Source organism: Cnephaeus nilssonii (assembly GCF_951640355.1).
Source record: "Cnephaeus nilssonii genome assembly, chromosome: X".
NCBI lineage: Eukaryota > Metazoa > Chordata > Mammalia > Chiroptera > Vespertilionidae > Cnephaeus > Cnephaeus nilssonii.
This window is the reverse complement of record NC_137071.1, coordinates 76,126,650-76,145,416: the sequence shown is the minus strand read 5'-3', so window position 1 is coordinate 76,145,416 and position 18,767 is coordinate 76,126,650. Positions and strand designations below refer to the sequence as shown.

General features: G+C 39.9%; 1 protein-coding gene across 1 annotated transcript in view; it reads right to left on the bottom strand.

The window, feature by feature from the left end:
• Positions 1-18,767, bottom strand: part of COL4A5 (collagen type IV alpha 5 chain) — a 325,412-nt gene that overhangs the window by 106,547 nt on the left and 200,098 nt on the right. The window contains exons 24-29 of the mRNA XM_079764916.1: positions 17,843-18,034; positions 16,888-17,056; positions 11,754-11,846; positions 11,548-11,652; positions 10,451-10,548; positions 7,767-7,917 (exon numbers count right to left, since the gene is read on the bottom strand). Of these exons, the coding sequence (XP_079621042.1) occupies positions 7,767-7,917; positions 10,451-10,548; positions 11,548-11,652; positions 11,754-11,846; positions 16,888-17,056; positions 17,843-18,034 (808 nt within the window). The remainder of the gene's footprint in view (positions 1-7,766; positions 7,918-10,450; positions 10,549-11,547; positions 11,653-11,753; positions 11,847-16,887; positions 17,057-17,842; positions 18,035-18,767) is intronic.

Genomic DNA, 18,767 nt, shown 5'->3' with positions numbered 1-18,767 from the left:
GGTGAGGGCATGTATGGGTGTGGGGTGGGGGGGACAATGGTAATATGTACACATATAATACCTTAATAAAATAAATAAATAAATAAATAAATAAATAAATAAATAAATAAATAAACAAACTTAAAAAAAGAGAATATAATAAATGTTTGAGAATGAAGGCAATACATGGCAGAAAATCCCAAATTCTTTTTTCTTCTAGAACCTTAAGAACTGTACTTGGGTTTAATATTTGAGAATGGTTCCTATTAGAATATTAGGGTTCTATACTTCTTTTCCAAGATCAGTCAAATGCTGTTAAGAAGCTGTTTAAAATAGGCTTCAACCCATTTCTTCCCAACCCCTGTCCCAAGGACATTTTTATAAATAAAATACAATGGAGGAGTAATTTTCATAGAGACTGCTTGCTACATAGCTTATTGATTGGAATGTCTCAATCAATAATTTTTATGGTCACAGGTCTAAGCTGGGGGAAGTAATTGGTGGGAAACATTACCTATAACTTTGAGTGTTACCATTTATAGCTGACCTGAATTGTTTGCTAGCAGACAGAGCTCTTATCTAAGGATAATTTGTACTGAGGTAGTTTGAGGCGTTGGGTGGCAGAATCTATCATGGTTAAGTTGGGTAATGTTGTCTTATTGCTTTAATGGAAATCAATCCAACATGTTTCAGAAGCATTAAGATGTACAGATTATTCTCTGGGAGCCAAAATATTAGCCAGTAGAGTCCAATTCCTTGTAAACCAGAAAGGAATAAAAATTGCCACAAAAGCTAGGCCAGTTCTATTCCTATATATAATTAGGTGGACCAAAATCAAGAGGGTATAAGAAACCAATAGAGAAATTAGCAAAGGACATGATCAGCTTATCAGAAAAAAAATGTGTCATTTAAACATATAAAAATATGTTCAATTTTACTCATAATAATGTAAATAAAAAATTAAACTACCCTAACATTAAAAGCAAAGGACCTAGTATATCTAAAGAAATTTTTTTAAAAAAGAAGAACCAAATAGAGGAGTTAATTACCTGGCATTCAGTCTTACTGTAAAGCCATTTATATAAACTATTGATACTGACTTAAGAAAAATAAAATAGGTAAGTAGAATTGACAACACAGAAATAGACCCACTCATATATAGTCATTTGATCTTTGACATTGATACCAAAGTACTCTAATTGGGAGGGAGTTCTTTTAAGCAAATGATGCTGAATAAAAATTATTTGAGATGGTTGATAATCAAACATAAAAGTTAAAACTATAAAATTTACAAAATAAAATATAGAATATCCTTGCAACTTTGAGACAGGGAAAGTTTTCTTAGATAAAACATAGTATATAATAATTATATAAGAAAAAAACTGAAAAATGAAACATCAGTAAAATTAATTCTTTTGTTTATCAAAATATACTAATAAGAAAATGACTAGGCAGGAACATTTGAGAGCTTATTCTCTGGTGTATGTCATCAGATTGGCTCAATAAGCTTTTAAAAATTCTCCAAAAAAGAAAATGAATAGGCAAGCCAGATAGGGATAAAATACTCATAAACCAGTATGACAACAGACCAATATGCACAATATATAAAGATTACTTCCAGCTTAATACAAAGAGAAACAACTCATATTTTAAAAAGGGAAATATTTTTGAATCTGCACATTATCAGTATATGTAAAAGAGCTCAACATCTTTAGTCATTAGGGAAATGCAAGCTAAACCAAAATATATTACCAACACAGCTACCAAAATTCAAAAATGAAAAGAATTATAACACCAAATGTTGGAGAGAATATTGAACAATTGAAACTTTCAAACAATATTGGTGTGAGTTAAAATGGTACAACCATTTTGAAAAAACCTCCAGTAGTTTCTTATACAACTAACGTACACCTATCTTATGACTCAATAATTCTATTCTTAGAAATTTGCCCAAGCAAAATGAAAGCAAATATCCATGTAAAGACTTTTAAAAGATTATTCTTAACAGCTTTACTCATAATAGTAAAAAACGACACAGTCCTGTGCCCATAAACATAGAATGGATAAAGAAACTTCAGTATATCATCCTACCTAATAATAGACAAATATGCAAATTGACCGCACCTTCGCTACGCCCAAGCCACGCCCACCAACCAATCAGGACGAGTATGCAAATTACCCCAACAAAGATGACGGCTAATTTGCATATCAAGACAGTGTAGAAAGAAGCCAAGAGCTGCAGAAGGGAGCAAAGCTGCGGAGAAGCAAGCAAGCAAGCTGGGGGGAGGAGAAGGGAGGAGCGGAGGCGGGGCCGGGGGAGAAGGGAGAAAAGCAGACAGGCTGGCGGAGAAGGCTGGGCAGGGGAGAAGGGAGGAGCGGAGGTGGGGCCAGGGGTGAAGGAAGGAGAGCGGGCGGGCTGGTGGAGAAGGCGGGGCGGGGGAGAAGGGAGGAGCGGAGGCAGGGCCGGGGGAGAAGGGAAAAGCAGACAGGCTGGCGGAGAAGGCTGGGCAGGGGAGAAGGGAGGAGCGGAGGTGGGGCCGGGGGTGAAGGAAGGAGAGCGGGCGGGCTGGCAGAGAAGGCGGGGCGGGGGACAAGGGAGGAGAGCAAGCAGGGCGGGATAGAGTGCAGCAGGAAACCCTATTGCAGGATTTTTCCTGCAACGGGAATGCTAGTAATAATAATAAAAGGCCAGAGGTGTCATGACCTAAACGACCAAACAACTGGTCACCAAGAGGTACGTGGAGCACCTCTAAGTCCTTCCCCCACCCCCACACCCGGCTTGCAGGCTCCATTGCTGGATGGCAAACGGACAGCCAAGGGGAACCAGGCTGGGTGGCAGTGGAGCGGGACTAGGGATTGGCCCGTGGGCGCAAGGCAGACCTCCTGGTCCCTCCCCCGAGCTGGCAGGCTCAGATCTATCCTCAGTTTCTTCCGAAAGGAACATGGCGCCTCCACTGCGCAGCTTCCTGGGATGCGGACTCACCGCTGTGAGAGGCTCCAGAGCAGAGACTTCAACAAGGACTTCAGAGCCTGCAGTGACCCTCAGACTTTACTGCTGGGAGGTGGATGGAGAGCATCAGTTTTAAAGCACAAACATCCTCTTTGGGAAAAACCGCCACCTCCCTACTCCACAGCTGCTTCCATGTCTGCAAGAAACTGTGCATGCTCCTCCCTGCAGGATGGGGGAGGGGCTGAGCCAGGAGGCTGGGCCAGTGCAGGGATGGAGGGAGGGAGGGTGGGGCAGGAGCAAGGGGGCAGCCCTGGTTCCCTGCACCTCCTCCCACAGGCATAGCCCTTCCTGGTGTTATGATAAAAAGAGTTGTGTTTTTCTAACTCTGTCTGGGTAAAGGAAAGAAGTGTCTGTTGACTTGTGATCTTACTCTCCGAGCCGCCAGTTAATCCCTCTGGATGCATCATATGCAACCTCCAAAGGATCCCAGGGGCAGGTTCAACTTTCATTCCATAGTTGAGGAAACTGACCAATAAACACATGGGTCTCATGCCTCAGGGTCTTCTCCCGCAGAAAACTCCGGGTAATAACTCAGATTGTATATCTAAGGGTATATTTTCTTCTGTTTTCCTGTTTAATTCAACCCCAGGAATCAAATAATACAATAAAGAATAAAATGAGTTCAGAGGGCTCAGCATTGTATTCCCAGGGCCTTTGGTCCCAGGCAAACCGCAGAGCTCACTTATCCTGAGATGAAAAGAAAAGGAAAGAGAAACGTGAAAGGTTTCCCAGCTCAGTCACAGAGACATCTCATAGCCACATACTAAGGACACGACATTAACTTAGGTGAGGAAAGGACACAAAAGGAATAGAAGATGGAGCCATTTCCGTTCAGATTCAAACCAAGTTAACGAGGCAGAAGAAACACTGGACACCATGGAAGAATAAGATGGAACGGTCCAGTAGGGAGTGTCACAGATCTCGCAGGGACAGCACCTGGGGCTCTGGACATGATGGGAGGAGGGAGGGGGCTGGGTGAGAGGAAGTGCATGGAAAGGCCTGGGAGTAGGAACAAGAGGGGGATATGTGGAAGGTGGACCCCACCTGGTGATGACAAGGGGCAAGCCTGTGGGAGGTGACCAAGTGCTCCCACCTCTGCTGAGGGGTGCATGCGTCTGTCCCGGGAGCTGTGGCTGATGGAGAGGGAGGCTATGGCTCTATGTGGATGAGTTGTCAATGAGAGCCTCCCTGCAGCCACAGTACTGGGTGTTCTCAACATGGCGTGAGCACAGGATCATGTACACAATGTCATGAAAGAAAAAGCATCCTATTCCCAACTTATTCACAGACTTCTATTTCTGGTATCTATATTCCAATGTGTCCACAAGTACATTTGGAAAAAGAAAAAAGATTTGTACGTGATATGACTGCATCTTTAGAAAACCCAAGTGGTCACAACCAGAGCACTTTTAACACCTAATGAGCCGAATACACTGATGAACAAAAATGGACCCAGAGATACAGACACATGAACAGACTGTGGAACCTCAGAGAGAAGGCAGCGGAGGGTGGGTGGATGGGAAGAGATCAACCAATGACCTTGTGTGCATATATGCATCACCCCTGGACACAGACAATGGGGTGGTGAGGGCCTGGAGGGGTAGTAGGCTGGAAAAGGTTAATGGGGGGAAAGGGGACCTATGTAAACCATTCAACAATAAAGATTTAATAAAAAAAGTAAAAAATAAAATAAAATAAAAGCCAAGAATAACTGCCCTGGCCGGGTGGCTCCATTGCTTGGAGCTTCATTCTATACATTGAAAGGTTGCAGGTTTGAACCCGGGTCGGGGTGTGTGCGGGAGGCCACTGAGCAAGTGGTGCCTGGAGGAGGGAGGCTCCTTGGACCTAAACACAGTCCAGGCCTCGCCCATGATCCAGGGCCCATCCTCTGTTGAGTGAGACCACACCTTCCAGCTTCCTGTCGAGTCCCTGGTCTCTGAGTCATAAGGCCGCTTCCCCATGTTCCCCAGAATGCATTGCTCAGTAACCATCTATACTAATAAAAGGGTAATATGCTAATTAGATTGAACATCCCTCCGGACAAAGCCATGGTGGCAGGGGCTCAGTCAGAGGTGGTTAGGTGGATCAGACCTGCAGGGGAGAGCAATTAGGGGCAACCAGGTTGGCATGCAGAGTGGTTAGGGGCAATTAGGCAGGCAGGCAGGTGAGCAGTTAGGAGCTAGCGGTCCCGGATTTTGAGAGGGATGTCCAATTGCCGGTTTAGGCCCAATCCCACTCAGGCCTAAACCGGCAATCAGACATCCCCTGAGGGGTCCCAGATTGGAGAGGATGCCGCTGGGCTGAGGGACCCACCCACCCCCCGTGCATGAATTTTGTTAACCAGGCCTCTAGTTTATAAATAAAAGACATAATAATAAAAATAAAGAACTACTGATATACACAATAACATGAATGGATTGCAAAAACAATATTCTGTGTGGAAAAAACAAAACCTTGCAAAGAAAAGACATACTGTATGACTCCATATGGAGTTCTAGAATAGGTAGAATTAATTTATGATAAAAGTCATTATAATATAGTTGACAGTGTGGATGTTGGGGTGGGGACCTAGAAAAGGACAGAAAGGAAATTTATGAGATTATAACTTGATAAAGATTTGGTTACACAAGTGTTTATCAAAATCAAGCAAATGTACCTTTAGGATTTGTGTATCTCATTTAATGTGAAATTTATATTAAAAGAGAAAGAACAACCATACAATTGTAGTTATGATATGCATGCTAAAGTAATTAGGAAGAAGTATATGGCTATTTCAATTTATGTTGAAATGCATCAAATGGGAGTTCCATTTTTAGTTTTTTGAGGCAACTCCATACTGTTCTCCACAGTGGCTGCACCTATCTCAAGAAACTAGAAACACCAATCAGGAAGGATATATGCACTCCTATGGTCATAGCAGCACAATTTACCATAGCTAAGATTTGGAAACAGCCTAAGTGCCCATCAGCAGATGAGTGGATTAAAAAACTGTGGTACATCTACATAATGGAATACTACACTGCAGTAAAAAATAAGGAATTCTTACCATTTGCAACATCATGGATGGAACTGGAGAGCATAATGCTAAGTGATATTAGCCAGTCAGAAAAAGATAAATATCATATGATCTCACTCATTTGTGGAATATAATGAACAATATAAACTGGTGAACAAAAACAGATCCAGAGACAGAGAAGCATTGATCAGACTGTTAAACCTCAGAGGGAAGGTCGGGGAGGATGGGGGTAAGAGGGAGAAATCAACCAAAAGACTTGTATGCATGCATATAAGCCTAACCAATGGACACAGACACCAGGGGGGGTGAGGCAATGAGTGAGGGGTAGGGGGACAATGGGGGGGAAGGACACATATGTAATACTTTAATCAATAAAGGAAAAAAGAAAGCCCCCCCAAAATAAATGCATCAAAAAATAAATCAATGAGCAGAAACCGGTTTGGCTCAGTGGATAGAGCGTTGGCCTGTGGACTCAAGGGTCCCAGGTTCGATTCCGGTCAAGGGCATGTACCTTGGTTGCGGGCACATCCCCAGTAGGGGGTGTGCAAGAGGCAGCTGATCGATGTTTCTCTCTCATCGATGTTTTTAACTCTCTATCCCTATCTCTTCCTCTCTGTAAAAAATCAATAAAATATATTTATAAGAAAAAAAAGAGAAAAAAATAAATAAATCAATGAATGGAGAAAGCAATGGATAGATATGTGATAAGTCATGTATAGTAAAATGTTGACAATAGAATATCAAAGATGGGTTTACAGTATAGTAATAACTGTAAAATTCTTTCTACATTATATATAGAAATTATTTAAAAATTAAAATGTTGTTGAAGAGATAAATGTTAATTGTAGAACCTAGGTGGTGGATAGATAGGTTTTCATTGTACAATTATTTTTTTCTGCTTGAAAATTTTCTCAATAAAATGTTTACAAGACTATACTGAGATACCTACTTATTCCATCAGGTTGGCAAAAATCAAAGAGTTTGTCAACATACTTATCAAGGCTGTGGGAAAACAAGAATACTCATACATTGCTGCTGGAAGTATAAAATGGTACAAATTGAGAGGAATATAATAATATCTAGGGATTCATTTACCCTTTAATTCAGAAAACCCATTTTTATTTACTCTATTTTGCTATCACACCTGTACCCATATAAAAGAACATGTATGCAAGGTTATTTACTGTTATGTTAATTCTAATAAGAAAAAAACTTGTCAAAAAAACTCAAAACAATCTAACAACCAGTATTTGTTAGAATGAACTATGGTATAACCAAGCAATTCAACATTAGTAAGCTATTTGTAAAAAATGAAGATCTCTATATACTGACATGGAGTGATATCTAGTATATAATTTAACAAAATAAGTAAAGTTCAAAAAGTCAAAGAACAGTAAGTACATTATCATTTGATAAAGGAAATAAAAGTATATTTTTATTGATTTATATTTGTCTGAAGGAACACTAGAACTAATTAAATAAATAACTAAAAACGGGTACATATGGAATGGGGAGGAACAGAGTGGATGGAGATGGGGTAAAAGGAAGATTTCTCAGTGTTACTTTTGCACATATATGATTATATTATCTACACAATAAAATAAAACACAACGATATCAATGAAGGATGGAAAAAAAGAAGTGGACAGAGTGGCAGCATAGACTTTCTAGTTAATTGGACTTATCACCCATAAGCTTTCCCAATCGTTTCAATATCTATAAAAGTTAAAAGCAAATTGAGAAGTAGCAACAGGTTCCATACCTTTTGGTCCAGGTAGCCCATCCAATCCAGTGTGTCCGGTAGGACCTGGAGGTCCTGGGAAACCACGATCCCCCTTTGGACCAAGTGTTCCTTTGAATCCTGGCAGTCCTGGAGGCCCAGGTGGCCCATGTAGCCCAAATCCTGGTTCTCCCTAGAGCATACACATAACAGAACACAACAAAAACTCCTATGACTTTTTCAGTATTGATTGTTTACAAGAGAGAATTTAAAGCAGAAAATACAAGGTAATACTTCCCCCCCACACACCCATGGGTGATGGAATAGAGTAATTAAATGAAAAGTAAGTGGTAAGTTGGAGAGAACATCTGGAAGGATGGGAAATGAGGCTTAGTAAAAAAAATTAAATGATTTGGACTGGTTTCAGGACAAGAAAAAGATAACTGAGAGAGCATGAGACTAAACCCAAGTGAGGAAATGTGATAATAGACTGAATATTAGATGATTATTTTTATTTGTCTAAGTATGGTAATGGCATTGTGTTTTTTTGTATAAAATTTCCACTTACTTAGAGATGAATACTGAAGTATTTTAGGTAAAATGACATGATTTTGAGATTTAAGTTAAAATATTTCAGCAATGCTCAGGACCTACTCAAGAAGGCAAATAATTCTTTCCACTAATATTTACAGGGTAAAATAAGATTGTTGTCAGAGTAATAAATTTGACAGTAAAATAGTAGTCAACTTTTCAGGCAAATTTAAATTGGCTAGTTGAAACAAGCGAATATTCTAGAAAAATTAATTGTACTGGACAAAAAGGTGTCCCTAAAGTGTTAACTAAAATTTTTTATTGGTAGTTCATCTCATGATAAAAATGCATACCATGTAATGAACCTAAAACAGTAATATTATAGTGCTAAAAATTAAAATTTAAAAGCCATCAAGACTACATTATAAAATTTTCAAAAGCATCCAAATATTTAAATCAAAAAGGGGGGGGTAGTAGAAGAATATTATCATGAAAGGAAAAATATCCTGTAAGTAATTACATCTAGAAAATTAATACTTTAGAAAATTAATTGTAAGGCTAAAAGCAAGACACCCATGAAAAACACACAAGGTGTCAAAACAAGCCAGAGGAAAATCATTTGGGCAAAAAATGAAATAGGATCACAAGTCAAATTTATAGAAAATATTCCTTTATTAACTTTTGGTCGAGAATATGTTTGTATATTTTCAGAAAACAACTCCGAGACCATGTGGATTCCAGCAACAGAGGAATCGACAGGACTACTCCAGCCATGAAGACAGAAGAGACGGAAGATGCTGACGTCGCCTTGCCATACTAGCAGTTAACAGCTGTGCGTCACTACAGGTTGCCCAGGACCAAATCAGAGAGGGTCAGACCAGCATTACCACCATTTGTCCACCATCCAGAACTGAAATGTCATGGCTGACATTTACACATAATGAACTGTGTGACATTGAAATTGGGTCTCAAAAGAACTGTTGGCCCAGAAAGAAACTCACTACACACTGATTCATTTGCCTGTCAGCATAACCATTATTGCTTGTCTCATTTTCGGTTCTTATAAGTGTATTTCTAATAGCACATGATCTCACTCATCTAGGGGAAATAATGAACAACATAGACTGATAAACAAGAACAGACCCAGAAACAAGGAGGCATGGATCAGACTGTCGGGCCTCAGAGGGAGGGTAGGGAAGGGTGGGGGTAAAGGGGAGAGATCAACCAAAGGACTTGTGTGCAAGCATATGAGCCTAACCAACAGTTAAGGACAACAGGGGGGTGGGGGCATGTGTGGGGAGGGGTGTGGGCTGGGAATGGGGGGATGAGTACAAATATGTGATACCTTAATCAATAAAGAAATTAAAAAATATATATATTTCAGCAAAGAAAGAGGGAATAAAGCAAATATGATAAAATCCTAATAATTTGAAATCTGATGGATATATGAAAGTTAATTGTATTATTCCTTTTATTTTTTTGTTCATTTGAAAAGTTTTATAATAAAATAAAAATAATTAATCAATAAAGAAGTTGCTTTTCATGAGAGATGGTGTCATGGTCAGTAGTTCTTCCCATGGGGAAAAGTTGTAATGATGAAAACACAGGAAGTTTAAATTAATTAAGCACCAAAAATAGAGGGACAGTTAGGATAAATACATACCATAGCAGTTTGCTGAAGGTTGACTGAACAAAATTTTAAATTGGCTAAGATATAATAAAAGGAATGGAGAGTAATTCAAACACATTTATCATCATCATAATCATTAAAAGTTGATAGCAGTGATTTGCAGTGTGTATTTGGGAAAGAACTGGGACAGAGGGACATTTCTTGACATGATATTCAACAGCATTTCAAACAGTCATCACAGAGAGGTACGGACAAACATAAAATGGGTTGGTGATGCTACAGAGAAGCACAGGCGGGGGTTGATGATTATATTCTTTTATCTATAATCTCCTATCTCATTAAATAATTGGTCACTGTAAAACAGGTTCAAAATGTTTTTTTTTACTTCAAATATGACCTCTTCGACTATTAAAGACTGTTTTGGGTTAAATATTTTTAATGAAAATATAATCAGTTAAGTTTAGTTATCTAGCGAAGACTTGGGATGATGTCAAGTCAAAATAGAAAGCTAAGGCTAAAGAAGATGGGGGAAATAAGAAAGGGGAAAAGAACAAATGTCCCAGACCTTTGGTCCTGGAGAGCCTGGTGGCCCAGAAGGGCCTTCTAGACCCATTCTTCCAGGTGTCCCAGGTGCTCCTGGAGGTCCTGGAATTCCAGGAAAACCTGTAAAATGATGTCATTTTAAATCTCCAAATAGAAGACACTATAGGAAAGATACCCAAACTCCCAAATGAACAATGTTTACCCTATCCAATCATGCTTAGTGACTACAATAAGAGGTTAAAACCACAATGACATTTTAGATGACTACTTAAGATCAACCTTTACATATATTTGGTATTCCCTCTCAATCACCTTATGGTCCTATCGTTTTCACAAAGGGCTAATATGTGTGGAAGATATTCTCTTCTAAACTGGAATGAAGGCTATTATGAGGCAAAACTGAACATAAGGAATGAATCTCACAGAAAAATGCAGAAAATATTTTCTTCTGCTTACATCTAAATATATAGTATACAAAATGTCTACCATATAATTCCGGAAATGAGCTAAAAACAATTGCAGATACTACACGCATATATACACACAAAAAAATCAAATCTGACTCTAAGTCATTTAGTGTGAGTAAGGATGTTTGGCACTAATCTCAGAAGAATTCACACTCTTGCCAGTCATGATAATAAATTTTGTGAGGAATAAAACAGAACTGTAGTAACAGCTTTTTAAAATTTCAGGAAGTCAAGAGAATATGATTTACAATAAAGCATTATTTGGTTACATGTGTGCAATAAATATGTTTTCTGTTTAATGCAATCCATTCATTTAACAAACATGTATTGATTGCATACTATGTTCTAGGAACTGTTTTAAGCCCTGAAAATACAATGATGAACACAAAAGATAATAATTACTGCGATTTTTAAAGCTTATATATAATTTTTAAATATCTGTGATTTAGACATTTTCTTGTCTGTCTGGACTATTTTAAATAAATAAAAATGAAATTATAGTTCATGCATGCTGTGACTTTTCATTTATATTCTTTATAATATGTAGGAAAAAAGGTACACTTTATGTATTTTATTGTTGACTAAACTATGTCAAAGAATAATGTCATACTAATCAGTTAACTTACCCTGCCTGCTACACATTCCTACATACCTTTGGGACCAGGTGGTCCAGGAAGCCCGATTCCAGGGATACCTGGCTCTCCTTTGCTACCTGGTATTCCTGGCAAGCCTGGTGGGCCTGGGAGTCCAGGATCACCTGAGGAGAGAAGCAACAGTTTTTTTTTTTTTAAAAGGGAAACCTTCATATAAAGCAGCCAATAAGTATTGAAGGTCTGGTCAAATACATTCTTCACCTACCTGGAAGACCTACTTCACCATCTCTGCCTGGGATACCAGGCAGGCCAGGCTTCCCTGGCTGGGTTATAGTCTGACCTGGTTCACCTTTAGGACCTAAGGGCAAATGGGAATCAACAGTGAATAAGTGTTCTCTTGACTAAATATATCTTCTAATTAAAAACACAAAAGAGAAAGTATAGTCTTTTGAAAATGCAATCTAAGAAAAATCTATAAGAAAAACAATCACATATTACATATTCAAGAAAGATACCAAACAGAAGAATGAAATTCCAAAAAAAAGTAGATGACAGCTTTCATAGTGAAATATATAGACCTTGTATCATAGAAATCTATACCTGAAAACTACATGATCCTATTAACCAATGTTACTCCAATAAAATACATTTTAAAAAACCTTCCATGATTAAAGATGGCATCTATAAAAATATTTTAAATACTAGAGGCCTGGTGCACGAAATTCGTGCATGGAGGGGGGTTGTCCCTCTTCTGGAAGAAAGAAGTCTGACTCTATATGAGTAATTTTTCTCACCATATATAAAACTAGAAGCCCGGTGCACGAAATTCGTGCACGGCGGGGGGTTGTCCCTCAGCCCAGCCTGTAACCTCTCCAATCTGGGACTCCTGGAGGGATGTCTGACTGCCCATTTAGGCCTGATCCCACCTGGTAGGATCAGGCCTAAATGGGCAGTCAGACATCCCTCTCACAATCCGGGACTGCTGGCTCCCAACTGCTTGCCTGCCTGCCTTCCTGATTGCCCCTAACTGCTTCTGCCTGCCAGCCTGATCACCCCCTAACCACTCTGCTGCCAGCTTGTTTGCCCTCAACTTCCCTCTTCTGCCGGCCTGGTCACCCCTAACTGCCCTCTCCTGCAGTGTTGATTACCTCCAACTGCTCTCCCTTGCAGGCCGGGTGCCTCCCAACTGCCCTCTCCTGCTGGCCATCTTGTGGTGGCCATCTTGTGTCCACATGGGGGCAGGATCTTTGACCACATGGGGGCAGCTATATTGTGTGTTGCAGTGATGATCAATCTGTATATTACTCTTTTATTAGATAGGATAGAGGCCTGGTTCAGGGGTGGGGGCCAGTTGGTTTGCCCTGAAGGGTGTCCCGGATCAGGTGGGGGTTCCCTTGGGGCATGGGGCTGCCTGAGCGAGGTGACTGTGGTGGTTTTCAGGCCGGTCATGCCCCCTGGCAACCCAAACAGAGGCCCTGGTATCTGGAATTTATTTTCCTTCTACAATTGAAACTTTGTAGCCTGGAGCGGAGCCAAGCCTGGGGCTCCCTCCAAGGCCGGCAGCCATTTCTGTTTTGGTTATAATTGAAACTTTGTTGCCTTAAGCAGGTGGGCCCGGCCAGGGTGTGCGGAAAGCTTTGCTTCCCCTGTTGCCGCCGGCAACCCTGGCCTGCTCTCTAAAGCTCCATTCTGCCGCCATTTGTTTGAATTTGTTTACCTTCTATAATTGAAACTTTGTAGCTTGAGTGGAGGCTTAGGCCTGGCAAGGGCAGGCAGAAAGCTTGGCTTCCTCTGTTACCTAGGAAACCTTGCTCTCTGTGGCTGTAGCCATCTTGGTTTGGGTTAATTTGCATGCTCGCTCTGATTGGATGCTGGGCGTGGCTTGTGGGCGTGGCTTATTGGTGTGTCGGAGGTATGGTCAATTTGCATATTTGTCTATTATTAGGTAGGATAGGTCAAAAGAGCCTTTAAAAATTAAATTGAAGTAAACTAATGGTCCCTTACGATTTCATGTGTACAAAGTTCAAGTTCACCTACCTCTTATTAATTGAAATGACTTAAAATGGGCTCAGGTTCAGTAAGAATTTCTTAAACATGAAATTAAAAGCACTAACCATGATAGAAAAGACTGATAAATTTGACTACATTTTAATTTATTTCTGTCCATTAAAGATGCCATACAGAGTGAAAATGACAAGTCATAGTGAGTAAAAAATTTGCAAAATGAATAGCTAACAGAAGAGAACTAACACATAAAATATATAGGGTGGTATAAAAGTAGGTATATAGTTGTGAGTATATGAAACAGACTTTATTCTTGTATTATTATTTATTAACTAGAGGCCCGGTGCATGAAATTTGTGCATGGGGGTCCCTCAGCCCGGCCTGCACCCTCTCCAATCTGGGACCCCTCAGGGGATGTCCGACTGCCTCTTGCAATCTGGGACTGCTAGATCCTAACCTGACAGCCTGCCTGATCACCCCTAACCACCTCTGCCTGCCTGATTTCCCCTAATTACCTCTGCCTGCCTGCCTGATTGCCCCTAACTGCTCCTCTACTGGCCTGATCACCCCTAATTGCTCCCCTGCTGGCCTGCTCACCCCTAACTGCCTCTGCCTTGCTCTGCACCCAGGACCCAGGATTCCCTCCTCTGGCCAGCCACAGCCACCCAGGACCCGGGCTGACTTCACCTGGGCTGGCTGCAGCCGCAGGGGACTGTGGGCTGGCGGCTTCGCCTGGGCCGCAGCCACAGGCACCCAGGACCACCGGGCAGGTGGCTTGTCCCTCTCCCAGGCCACAGGTGCAGATGCAGCCACTGGCACCTGGGATTGTGGGGTGGGTGGCTTCTCCCTCTCGTGGGCCACAAGTGCAGGCACAGCTCTTGGCACCGAGGACTGTGGGGTGGGTGGCTTGCCCCTCTCCTGAGCCCCAGCCCCAGCTGCTGGCTCCTGGGACGGTGGGGCAGGTGGCTTGTCCATCTCCCAGGCCAGGCCACAGACGCAGGTGCAGCTGCTGGCACCCGGGACTGGTGAGGCATGCAGCTTGTCCCTCTCCTGGGCTGCAGGTGCAGGTGCAGCCACTGGCACCTGGGACTGTGGGGTGGGTGGCTTGTTGCTCTCCCGGGCCACAGCCTGGCTGGTCCCCATTCCTTTCTCGCGAGCTCATTTGTACCTGGCTGGTTCCCATTCCTCTCTCCCCATGTTGAGTGTCTGAGCCCTTATGGTGTGAGTGTGTAAGGTTGTGATGACCATTTGCATATTAGCTCTTTATTATATAGGATTATTGTACTATTTTCCATAGAAACACCTGTATGTATGTGTATAAATATACATATGGTTCAAAAATGTATACACACTTTAACAGCTGATAACTCACCTAATTTTCACTCCTTTTCAGGTTTAACTGATTTGAAATAATGGGTGAAGCCCAACTAAGCTTTGAATAAATGAAATTTATACTAAAGGGCCACTAGACTGTTTTTTAAGGGGATACATAAATTATAAAGTTTTTATAGTACAAACCAGCAACAGTCAATGAATTAAAGATGCACAAATAGCAAAGAAATAATTATTGGTGTTTGCAATTCCATTGCTTTGTGTCATCAACAGTGTCTGGACCAGAACATCATCAGTTTGAAAACAGGCATTGACAAATAAATTATTAATTTCTGTAGATTATTTTAAATTTTAAAATTGAACTTTATGTTAATAAACAATGACCTTATAATCATTCAAAGTGTGTATACATTTTGTTGGGAGAAAACACTTGAATTGACATTTCATAAAAGGAAATGAAAATGTTTAGTAAATATATAAAAAGGTGCTAGACTTTAATGTAACCAGAGAGATACAAAAAAATTGCCAAGAGATATATCACATTTCAAAAAATTGGCAAAAATATAAAAGTGTGACAATACAAAGTGTTTATGAGGATGTAGAGCAATAAGCAATCTCCAATACTTCTGACAGAAATATAAATTGGTACAATTGCTTTGGATATAGTTTGGAATTATCCAGTAAAACTTAAGATGCATTTATTCTATGCCTTGAAAATGCTAATCTTAAATAGACATGCTAGTCCAGGTACTAGCAAAGTTTTTCTATAAAGGACCAGACAGTAAATACTTTATGTTTTGTGGGCCATATGGTTTCTATCATAACTGCCCAACGCTGCGGTTGTAGTGCAAAAGCAACCATAGTCAATAGTGAATGGTTGTGTTAAAATAAAACTTTCATTCATGACAAAAAGTGTTTGGCCATTTTTAATCCATGTGCTATAATATGCTGATGTTTGTCCCCAGAAAAGTGTGGGCACATGTACCCCAGGGTATATATACCAGAGTGTACACAGAAGCATTATTTATAATAGGTCTGAATTATAAAATAGCCAATTGTTCATTAATGATAGAATGGTTACATCAACTGTGATACACACATACACACACACACACACACACACACACACACACACACACAAGATACTAAACAGCAATGAAAATGAATATACTGTAGCTATACACAGAGTTAACATGAATAATACTTATCTTACAATTCCATTAATATAAAGTTCAAAAAGAAGCATACATATAAGAATAACCAATGGACAGAGACAACAAGGGGTTGAGGGCATGTATAGGGGTGAGGTGGGGGGGCAATGAGGGATAAGGACACATATGTAATACCTTAATCAATAAAAAATTGGAAAAAAGCTTAAAATATTTTGTTTGGGAATTCATATTTAGGTGATGACACTAGGGTTTAAATGGAAGGAAACTATGTAAAAGTTAAGACAGTGGTTTCTCTTGGAGAAATCGAAGGGGATATGATTAGGAAAGGACAAAGAGGAAAATGGGGGTTTTTAGGATGCTGGCAATGTTCTGTTTCTTGATGTGTGTGGTAGTTACATGTGTGTCTCCAATATAATTATTTGTTAAACTTTGCATTTTGTATCTTATACTTCAAAACAACAAAAACAGCCTGGCCGGCATTGCTCAGTGGTTGAGCATTGACCTTTGAACCAGGAGATCACAGTTCAATTCCCAGTCAGGGCACATGCCCGGCTTGTGGACTCCATCCTCAGTAAGGGGTATGCAGGTGACAGCTGATCAATGATTCTCTCTCATCATTGATGTTTCTATATCTCTCTCCCCCTTCCTCTCTAAAATCAATAAAAAAATTATATATATATATATATATAGGAAAACAACAGAAACAATAAAAATGAAGATATTCAGAAAAACATTTAAAGAGGAACCCACCCATAATAAAAGCATACATATTGTATTCCCTTGCTAAGGAGTTCTGAAAAGCCCGAATATCTCTTATGAAAGGAAGAGTGGCCAAAGATAACACATTTCTTCTTTTAAGCACCAAATTAAAAACAAAGCAATCATACTCACCTGGTATTCCTGGCTGGCCTGGATTTCCTGCCACACCTTGTATGCCTTTTTCACCCATTGGGCCTGGAGGGCCAATACCAATAGGGCCCATAGGCCCTCTATTCCCTGGGAGACCTGGCAAACCTGGCTTCCCAGGGGGACCTCTTTCACCCTTAAAAGCAATTCCACCCTGAAAAGGGAAAAGTTTAATACAGAAACATAGATATAACAACTATCTGTAGGTTGGTATTACTGAATACAACTAGAGAAATGATACAGCCATAAATAGTTCTTACAAGCTGTATAAGTGTGTGCTATGGAATGGTATGTGTGACCACTTCACTTATTTGTTCCTTCAACAAATATTCTTGAGCTCCTACTATGTGCCAGGTGCTGGTGATACAGATAAAGAATAAAAATAAACAAAAAACTTTGCCCTAATGAAGTTTATATTCTAGTATGTCAAGAAGTTTACAGTCTATCTAATATTTTATATAAATAACACTTTCTACCTAATATTCTGGGCTATGTGTTGCACACAAAATAAGTCTGTTCATTTATGTTCAACATTTAGGTTCCATAACACATTTAACAATGGCTATCTAATCACACTAACCTCTAAGCTTACTATATATAAAAGGCAAATGAGACTTCTGCCGTTAGGTCTAAATAAATTCAGACAAGGGCATATGGGGTAATAGAAGGGGAACCTTACATTGACCCACAAGCATCTTAACATTTTGCCCACCTATTCATAGCTAATATTACTTAGTATAAAACTGGGCTAAAAATAAGAAATGGATAAAAAAACTGAGAGAAAAGAGTGGTAAAGAAACCCTATAAAGTACCTTTTCTATATATTAATCATTTTCTTTTCAGCATTGATCAGGTGTTCATGTCGCAACAAGCATATCCTAGGAAACATCCCTAAGTAACAATTTGACATTAGAAAACCAAGAATATCAAACCAACTCACGGGTTCTCCTTTGGGGCCAGGTAGCCCTGGCAATCCATCCTGTCCAGGTATGCCAGGTAAACCAGGGAGACCTGGAGATCCAGGGAAACCCAACTCCCCCTTTTCACCCTTCATTCCTGGAAAAGTGAGGATGTCACCAGGTTCACCTTTAGGTCCAGGAAAGCCTGGAGCACCAGGACCTCCTGGTATGCCCTGAAGGGGTAAAGAAAATAAAGGAAGGGGAGAAAATGAAAGAGAAAATCACTTTCTTTTTATGTACACACACACACACACACACACATACACACACATGTATATATAGATACACACACACACATATATATATATATATATATATATATATATATATATATATATAGTGACCTGGTGCATGAATTCATGCACATTGAAAGGAAATTAATTAGGAGAAATATTTTAATATTGCTATTTGCCCTTTCTCTATAATAGAAGTGTCAACCAAATTCACGATCGACAATGACAGATTGAAACACAAGCATGCGATTGGTGCCAGTGAGAGCTTTATATGTATCGTGCATGCATGAGTCAATTTAGCCTTTTATATATATAGAATAAACTTGCTAATTAAACCTGCTTTCTGATTTAGCTAACTTTTCCCAGCCCAGTGAAGCATCCCAACTTCTCTTTTAGGTAATTGTCAGAAACACTGCAGTAAATATCAACATGAAACAGATAATTATTGTAGATCATGCAGGGAGAACAAAGGATAAAATATTTAACTGCAGCAGTGTTTGACTATATTCTACACAGTGAGAAAACCTGAAGTCATTTTCAAGGTCCACCATTTCTTACTTCTTTTCAGTTGGGTCAAGTTTCTAAGCTTTCTAAATCTCCATTTTCTGGCTAATGAAAAGAAGATAGGATTTCATCAAGTCTCCTATCTACCTACTCCAGGATTTCTGTGAGG